At 33.9% G+C, this 10,234-nt stretch overlaps 1 protein-coding gene across 1 annotated transcript; it reads right to left on the bottom strand.

The window, feature by feature from the left end:
• Positions 1-352: 352 nt before the first annotated feature.
• Positions 353-8,961, bottom strand: ccp110 (centriolar coiled-coil protein 110; the record flags this gene model as incomplete). The annotated part of the gene is made up of 13 exons (XM_081374103.1): positions 353-425; positions 903-965; positions 1,110-1,172; positions 2,247-2,314; positions 2,427-2,543; positions 2,630-2,731; positions 3,185-3,301; positions 3,381-3,472; positions 4,677-4,830; positions 5,113-5,234; positions 6,076-7,048; positions 8,487-8,615; positions 8,815-8,961. The coding sequence occupies 13 exons, from the start codon at positions 8,959-8,961 to the stop codon at positions 353-355; spliced, it is 2,220 nt and encodes a 739-aa protein (XP_081230229.1).
• Positions 8,962-10,234: the final 1,273 nt, after the last annotated feature.

Here is a 10,234-nt window from a genome sequence, read left to right as displayed (position 1 = left end):
AAGAAGGACTCTGATTGGCTGTTAATGTTTTTATCGTTCATCAGCTGGAAAAAAAATCATTCTGAAAGTGATTCCAACGATATCATTTCTCTTTGCTGTTATTGTTATAGCTGTGGTGTGAACTCTGCTATTATTAATATATAAAAAAAAAAAAATTATAGTTTAAAATTGTTAGTCATCCTTGGTGTGAACGGGCCTTAACTCTATATTCACGCATGCAGTTGTAGAATAATGTGAGGAAATAAATATCAATGAATGACATTTAATAATCATGATTCAATGGGATGGCAAGCAGGAGAGTATCTTTAAATGAATCTCTATGATTAGCACAATATTATTTTTCATGTCCAGATCAACCCAGTGAATGCTGTTTCTTCAGCCTCTCCGAACGCTGAACTCTCTCCTCTGGAGTCTTCTTGTAACTCCTGAAACACATACAAAATGTGTATTTATATGTTTTCTATTACAATATTGCACCTAATATTGATGTATTATATTTGAATTACATTCAAATTGTTTCATTCAGTGTGAACTCAATTAGTTTGAAATGTGGTTTTGCATGTGGTTTTATACAATGCGTTGCCTAAAACATACTGGGTTTGTTTTAAGGCTACTTTCATACAGAGTGATTCTTTGTAATATAATACGGTGATATTCTGATCACACTTCAGTTGACTAAATGACTGCATGAGATCCTGCCAAATGCATTTACAAATAAATGCAGCCAATTTTAAATGTCAGGTGACTCTTCTGGCAGAGGCTCCGTGGCATTTCCAGTACTGCAAGCGTCCAGCAAAGACTGAATTGAATTTCAAATTCCATCAACAACAGCGTAAAAGAAAATGGAAATGGCCAGAATAGGAGATTGCATGATCAAAGGAAGCAAAAGGTGGAGAGCTGACCCGCGGCGCAGGAGCTGCTGGCCTGAAACTGGAGCGTTCTGGCCCTGACTGGGCTGCAGGATCCTTCAACACACAGGGACAGGGAGACCGTTGGAAAGATGCACGCAGCTAGCGCACATATATGGTGCAGAGGGCATGGTAAATGTGTAAAGTGTCTGTTTTCCCTCTGTGGGTAATGTGTGTCTATTGGAGTGTTTTTGTCTTCACCTTTTTGTCGGGGGACTCTTGGTTTTCTGAGCTCGTCTGGTCTGACCTGGAGATTCACCAACTCTGATAAGAACATTTTAGAGCAGATCAGGAAGTGAATAAATGCTATTTCAGTTAATAAATAGTAAATAAAATAAATAGCATTTTATATACTATTTTGCTATACTATATTATATGTATATATATATATATATATATATATATATATACATTTCATTTTCACTGTATATACAATTCATTTTCAACTATGTTTTTTGTTAAAGTTGAAGGCCACATTCTTTTTACCATACATTCATTTTTTATTTTTGTTACTTTTTTCATAGATTTAGTTTTTTGACCTATATTTTCAACAATGAAAATCCATATACAGTATATATATATATATATATATATATATGTATATATGTATGTATATACTGTATATGTATGTGTATATATAGGTATATGTATATATATATATGTATATATGTATGTATGTATGTATATATATATATATATATATATATATATGCTATTAATAAATAGTAAATAAAATAAATAGTATTTTTATATAAAAAATATTGTATTGTAAATTATTCTATATATATTTGTAAATATATTATAAATATTGTAAAATATTGTAATAAATATATAGTAAGAATGATATATATATATATATATATATATATATATATTCCTCAATATATATCTAAAGTATATTCTATTACATATACTTAAAAATATATTTAAAAACCATTTAGATAAAAAATAATAAAAAATGACCATCTAGTTACAGTGAAATTATAGCTTTCAAAATATATCATGACTTATTGTGATTTTGTTCCTTATATTTTTGTTTAATGGGCCGAAGGCCATAAATGTGTCACAACATGAAGTTCTGGAGTTACAACCATAAACAAAGACTTCCCATCTTTGATTCGATTCAGTCCTTTATGTCATATTAAAAAAAGGTAACATTACTATTGCACAAGTTACCATCCAACAACCAATAATCTTGCCAATGTTTATGTTGTTTTGGCACCAAAATGGACCAACTGCATGTCAAATAAGTCTTTATCAGACTTAAAAGTTGCATGATATAATTGCATGATTGCAGACAAAAAGTTTCAAACATAATGTTGTTCTAATACAACTCACCTTTTCTTCCTATCAAGGGATTTCTGGGTTGCAGCAGACAAAATCACCTTGGGGGGCTTTACTTTTTCCTGTATGCCAAATAAAATATAATGTGTAGCGAACTTTTCAAAACAGCAGATAATAGTTGCCAGGGATCAACATGAAAGATGTTGAAAGCAGAAAGTGCAGATTTTGTTTTACCATCTCTCTGAGTTTTCTCTCAGCTCTCAGATCTCGGTCTTGCTGTAGCAGAGACAAACGCTCCTCTAGTGTCATAGTGAAGAAGATATCATGAATGTCAAACAAGGCCGCGCGTAACTGTAACAGAAGCACATAAACATATTTAGTGCCAGATCTGATGCTGTGCACACGGTTCTTTAGTACCAAAGCATCAAATGTGGGACCTGAGCTCTGACGCGCTCTTGCAGAGACAGATCTTGCTCTGACAGTTGGTCGTTTCGTTGAACAGCATTAGTGCTGAATGAACGAATAAACTCCTGCGTGTCCTGAAGAAACACACATGTAGAGAGATGATCAATCCCATGAGGGCTTTATTAGCATGTATACGAACACTATTGTGAGTCTGGATCACAAAACCAGTCACATGTCGCACGGGTATATCTGTGGCAATAGCCAACAATACATGGTATGGGTCAAAATGATTGATTTTTCTTTTATGCCAAAAATCATTAGGATATTAAGATCATGTTCCATGAAGATATTTTGTAAATTTCCTGCCGTAAATATATAAACATTTATTTTTGTGAGTGAATGCAGCACAATCGCGAACATAAATGGACAACTTTAAAGGAGATTTTCTCAATGTTTCGATTTTTTGGCACCCAGTGGAAAGCGTATTTATTCAGCTTTCAGGTGATGTATAAATCTCAATTTCTAAAAATGTTCCCATGTGACTAGTTTTGTGGTCCAGGGTCACATGCTGTGCGTTCTCTTCTCACTTGCACGGTTTGACGCAGGTGTTTGACTTTCTCTGTTCTCAGCAGTCGTCTGGTCAGAAAGCCCTTCACGATAGAAGTGAGGCGACACAGTGCCCTCTGCTGCTCCACTGTTATAACCTGTGTGCGACACACACCACTGAGGCTTTATCTCATAATAACATTTATCAAATCAATGCAAAAGCATTTAAAAACCAACCTGGCTCAGCCTGTTTCTGCTCTTCCCTGTGCTGGGATGATTTAGGCCTCTCATATATATGGAAGCCTGTATTGAGGGTGAGGATGCCACATCTAAACCTAAAAAGAACAGAATACCATGTTAATATATACCATAGTACGTGCACACTATATTCTTTTGATTTTGTAGTAAATGAATGGTTAAATTGTTTACCCCAAAATGACATCATTTCGTCATATTGTTCTAAATATGATTTTATTTCTTCTGCGAAACACACAAAGATGTTTAAATTCCCAACGCTCTAAAAATAACTGAAAGCTTTCTAAATGTAGTCAACCAACACATGACTGCGTCATTTTAGCATTATTTATATACTATTTTAATTAGTGCTGGGCAAAGATTAATCGCGATTAATCGCATCCAGAATAAAAGTTTGTGTTTGCATAATATATGTGTGTGCACTGTGTATAATTATTTTGTATATATAAATACACACATATGCATGTATTTATTTAAGAAATAAATTACTATAAATTAAAAGACTGTATATATATTTATACATAATTTATATTATATATATAAATATAAATAATTTATATATAAATAAAAAAAATCTTAAATATATACATGCATATGTGTGTATTTATATATATAAAATAATTATACATAGTACACACACATATATTATGCAAGCACAAACTTTTATTTTGGATGCGATTAATCGCGATTAATATTTGCCCAGCACTAATTTTAATACTTGTTAATATTGTGAATTAGCTTTTTTTTTTCAATATCAGTTTTAAGTTTTAGTAATTTTATTATGTTCTTTTGTCATTTTTATCACTTTTTGTTTTTATTTCTATATAGCTGTAATTAACTTTTTTTTTAGTTTAAAATATATTGATTTCATTTCAGCTTTATATACACATATATATATATATATACTACTACTAGTCAAAAGTTTTGGATCAGTAATAAATAAATAGCTATATATAATAGTAATATTTACTTTATTATTTTAAATTGTAATAATATTTCTGTTTTTTTTTTTTTTTATCAGATAAATGCAGCCTTGGTGAACAGAAGAGACTTTTAAAAATATAAGAAATCTTACAGATCCAAAACTTTTGACTGGTAGTGTATACACTACCAAATATAATACAAAAATACAAAAATAAACATAAATATTAGATTTTTTCATTTATATAAGTCTATGAAAGCCACTGAACATTTATTTAAACACAGAGTCGTAACAAATGAAAGACATTGGGCTAAAATAGCTGATGTGTTTTCATCTTAAAGCCACAGCTGACATACCAATGACTGGCACAGGGTGTCGTGGTGATCTTTCTCCAGGGCTTAAAGGGCACATGATGGGGCTCAGTGTAGGGTAACGTTCACACCCGTCCTCGCCCGCTACAGGACTCAGACCCCCCTGACCCCTCAGTCTCCTGACCCGCTCCTCCGACTCCTGAATGAGGACCAGAGAGATCAGAATATATACAATACACACATGATGCAAAGACCAAAGACTCCAAGCTGCAGTCCAGGCAAATGTTGTTTGTGAATAAATCATATTTATTCTAGTTCATGCATAGCAGATGTGTAACTGTTAGTGTAGTTGTCACCCATGAGAAACTTATAAGGTCCCATTTGGGTTAGGATGCCACATATAGTGAACATGTGGCGATTCACAAAGGTTTGGAATAGAGCCAATGTGTATATATATATATCTGGATATGCCATTGCTGACCTGACTGTGATGCCGTTGTTCTCTCTCTTGTTCTGCCACCAGACACGATAATCTGAAAGCATAGTCATCCTCCAGAGACCTCTGCATGTCTTCTAGAGCGTGGACTTGCCATTGCATCTCGTCTGAAACACAGGAATACACAACTGAGAGGATACTATATCAAAGAAAGCTGAAAATCTCATCTTTACTCTCAAATGAACATTCTCCAATGGTTCTCTCAAGGGTACCATTGATTAACTCTTTATATCATGCGTATTTTGTCTTGAGTTGTTCTTTGGAGACTTCATATCAGTCTTTTGGATTGTGGGTTCATACTGAAAACTCCTTGTCGAAAAATTTATATTTTGGAGATAAAAAATTTTGGAAGCAATATACAAAAAAATGCAGTATTAATAATAATTTTATATTGGAGTCTAAGAAATGTATTATTGTGGATTGTTTTGTATTATTATTATTATTTATTGTGGAAATACTATACAGAATATGCATTGTTAATAATAGTAATTAATATTTGTATGTGATATATATACACACACACACATATATATATATATAGTACAGTTATGTTATTGTTATATTATGTTGTATATATTAAATATTTCCATACATATTTTACTCATTATTTTTGGTTTGAGTATAATGACCCCATAAATTCATGTTAAAATAACAACATGTTATTTTTGTTATATGACTCTTTTTCTCATAGTATAAATGTCTCTATAATAAATGATAAAATATAATAATGTAGTAGCATTTATATTTTAGGAAGGAGGTTTTTCGTATTTGGGGATCCATGGCATTAATAAGTGTGAAACCCCCGCTTAAAACACCAGCACATGATGATTTTTAAAGAAACTAGACTGGAGAACTCAATGTTCTTTGAGGAACTTAAAAATGCTCAATAATATCAGGCTGTAAAACCCCTTTTGTTTTCAATAGTGCACTCGTTTGTTCTGTTCTTACCTGCTCTCCTTTCTTTCAGCGCTGTGCTAATGACACTGTTCCCCTCAAATGATACTTTGGCATGAGAAGGAGAGTCTGGGCTGATTCCAGAGCCCATAAATGCAGCTGTGGGACTGTCCCGTGTGAAAGTCTTGCTCATCGGTGAAGGAGGAGACAGTCGAGTGTGCGTTCTCGCAGTGACCCCGGCCATAAACCGAGGCATTCTCTCCTGGCTCCGGTCTATGAGCGGACTCTGATGGCCGGACGACAGATGACTGTCCAGCGTGTGGCATCTCCTTCGGAACAGAGGGCTTGTGAGCTCAGGATCCACCGGAGACGTTTCTAATCTTCCCACGGTCTCGTTCAACCTGGAGTGGTCATCATATCGACCCATACTCGCATGTTCCACTCCGAGCAGCTTCCTCTCCTGCGTCCCGATTGTTTTTACTTCCTGTGGCCTTGCATGGGCTGTACTGTTTGGTTGGTTGGGGTTGTCAGGGAGAGAGAAGAAGATGTTGCCAGCAGAAATGGGACGAGGACGCCCGCGATGGGGTCTTAAACTGCCATTTAGACCAGATTCTGGACTTATTAGGTTATTAGGAGAGGTCTTATTAGGTGAGGGGAAATAACCAGAGACAGTCCCATCCAGAGAAGTGCCGTTTTCTTTATCAAACGGGATTTTGGTGCCGGTGACCTTTGATACCTGTTTACCTTGTTCTTTTTCAATAAATTCCCGAGATTTCCTCAGTAGGTTCTGCAGGCAAACTCCTTCTGTGTCAGTTTCCTTCTCTTTTTCCTCCACGGCTTTTCCTCTCATAAGTCCAGTGAGCTCAGCTGGAGGGGTCACTGCTGGCTTATTAGATAAAATGTAAGGCTCTGTGGTCCCAGTAGGTGTAAGATGTGCAGTATCAGTAAAACCATTCCTGCAGTCTAATTTTGGAGAAGGAGACAAGCACTGCTCTGAAGGCTTTGGTACGTCCAATATTTTTGGTGCCTATAATGCAAGAAGATATGAAAGCAGGGGTGTCACTAGACCCATTTTAGGATTGCTTTAGCCTCCCTAAATTTCCACCCAGCCCCCCTAAAAATTAGCGATTAACTCTGTAATATATGCACATTAATTCGTGATCGCATCTGTCCCCTTTAAAACTCATACGAATCCAGCGGCAGGCTTTGGCTCATCCCCGTATTTAAGTCTGCGTTATTCAGCATGTCATTCAATCTGTACTAGTGCATTTATTGACAGATTGTTATGATATCTGCATCTCTGTAGTTCCTTGTCATAAATGCAGTTACATAATATGATGTGGGAGCAATTCAAGACGGTTTTCACTGTAAAATCTGGGCTTATTTAATTATTTATTATTTCATCTTAATGGCTTTTTCCACTCTTGCTATACTTCATACTTCAGTGCAATAGAATTGCTCAAATTTGTTATAACAGTAGTTTTATAATAAATCAAAAAGCAAAATATGCAAAAAAGAACTATAAAAGGGAGTAGAAATGGCAAATGAGCTATTGAGTGCTCCTCTGCAGCCATCTACTGGTCATTTTTATGTCATTTTCATGTTAAAAGTGTTTGTTTTCCACCAGGTGACAGAAATCCGTTTTCCGTTATCTCCATGAATGAAAAATGATAAATCAAGATCTTCTTTAAAGTAAATTTTACTGCACAAATGCAGAGAGTAAATAATAGTGTTTAAATCTTTACATGTTGAAAAAAATATTTTACTCACATATTGCCAATTGAGACAATTACAGTAATATAAAGTTTGTCTATATTCTTAATGAATATGAATGAATATTAGCAAGTTATTTAAAATGATTAGAAATGAATTCAATATTCAGGGATTGACTTGATTGTGTAGAACCTTCATGCCAAGTATACTAACAATATATTCAATTATTTTATTTTTTTTAAATCATAAACAGTTGGTGGCTGAGCCCCTCTAATATTGAAATCCTAGAATCACCCCTGTATGAAAGTAATTCAATCAATTATTGTGAATAAGCAGTATATATATTTTTTCATAGTTGAAGGTATAGGTTAAAAAACAAAATCTATACATAAAACGGGAAAAAAAAGAAAAATAAATAATGAATGCATGGTAAAAAAAAGAATACAGGTGAAATGATAAACAGTCTCTATTAACAATAATAATAGTATATAAAGAGATTATAAATATATATATATATATATATATATATATATATATATATATATATATATATATATATATATATATATATATATATAAATTTTCATAGATGAATATCTGGGTAAAAAAACACACAATAAAATCTATGTGTAAAAGGAAAAAAAAAATCAGTTTTCTAATTTATTAGTTTCGAATTTTATTTTTGATTATAAAAATAAATAAATCCGGGACATAAAAGTACCTGTTGGTCGAAGAAACACTTATTTTCTTACCTTACTGGTCCAAAGAATGGACTGAATCTGATTGAGGAGGTTATTGTTATAATGAATCTGTCTGTCTGCCTCCATTTGTGACGCTCTTTTCCTGTATTCAACCATCTCCCTTCTTTGTATCTCGCTTAGCTGGAAACACAAATAATATGAATCATAATGAAAGAGAGACAATACTCTATTTTTTGAATGTGTAAACCAAACTTAGGCTGAATCTTATAATTATTACTGTTATCAATGTTCTTTATTATATTTTACTGTGCTAACTCTTTCTTTTGCTTTTGAAAGTTTATCATATGATATGTATTGCAGTATAAATATAAATACTCACGACAGGAGACAGAAGTGGCCTGCCGTGGAAGCGCATGAGAGAGTGCGCCACCCCTCGCGCAGGTGCGGTACTGCAGCTCATTTCGTGCATCATTTCCGACTGCAGTTCAGACAGAACGCGTGCGCAGAATCCCTCATAGCTGTCCATGTTTTCTTACAGCGGTCTGCACAACTGGAACAGTCTACATATTGAACCGTAAACGTTAGTGCACGTGTTATATGTCGTATATTGTCGTTCATTCGGTCAGATTGAGCTGTCGCAGGCAGCAGTCACGTTAGCCAGTAATGCAGGCTTTTAAACAGATTCTCAATGCTATCTATCAATCGCTCCGCATTCCACTGCTCTTTCCTCAGATGTATTTGCTAAAAGATAATCACGCACAGATGTTACAATCTCAGCATCAGCACCTACCTTTATATCGCAATGCAGGGTGGAGCTTCTGTTTGAATAAATGATAAAAAAAATGTAAACAAAGTGAATCAGAAAAAGGCTTTCCTCTAACACAGATGTGACTGTTAACACTATGATGTCGCTGTGCTGATGTTTATGTTGGACGTACAGATGCAAATCGCGTAATCGTTTCCCGTTTTGTCCGTAATTACGTTGAGAATGATAACGAAGCTAGTTATTTACTCTATAATCACATGTCGAAGGTCATAGTGTGTCCGCAGGAGATGGATTTAATATCCTAGACCTCTAGCCTATCTGTATCTGTCCCTGACCAGGGTCTCTTGTGTGTGTCTGTCATATGGTCTTCATCATCAGCACCGCCCCGTTCACTCACCGTCATCCTCTCCATTCACTTAAGGCGTAAAATCAAAGGAAGATTCCTTCAGATACATTTTTAAGATATATAAATACATCATATTTTACTGCAGCAGTCCTTTAAATTCACTTTACTCCTAATTTAAACCGCAGAAAATAAAATAATTCCGCAAATAGACTATGCTTTAATTATAATTTCAATAATGAATAAATAAATAGGCTAAATAAAAAGTTCGTTTAAAATAAGGAGGTTCCTTGTATAGCAAAACAAATATTTCTGTAATCCCTGCAGTTATTTATGAGGAAACTAAAAATAAAAAAATAATAATGATTTATTTATTTATGTATTTATTTATTTAAACTTTGCTCGGAGAAAATCGCACATTATTTATTAATTAGGCCTACATATATTTATTAATAATTTATATATTGTATATATTATTATATTGCATATATTATATATTAATTATTATTACTTGCAATTATTTTAAAAGCCAAAACAGGGGACGGTGTGACGTTCTCACTTAATTACATTTTTAAACATACGATATTATTCATTCCACTGTAGTAAAATCGAACAATTGCTAGAAAAGGTTAAAAAAAAACAAGCATGTAAAGTTATTGTTAATAAGCCATACATAACCGTAGAACTGTT

The sequence above is a fragment of the Scardinius erythrophthalmus genome, assembly GCF_964197995.2.
Source record: "Scardinius erythrophthalmus genome assembly, chromosome: 1".
NCBI lineage: Eukaryota > Metazoa > Chordata > Actinopteri > Cypriniformes > Leuciscidae > Scardinius > Scardinius erythrophthalmus.
This window is presented reverse-complemented; position numbering and strand designations above follow the sequence as displayed.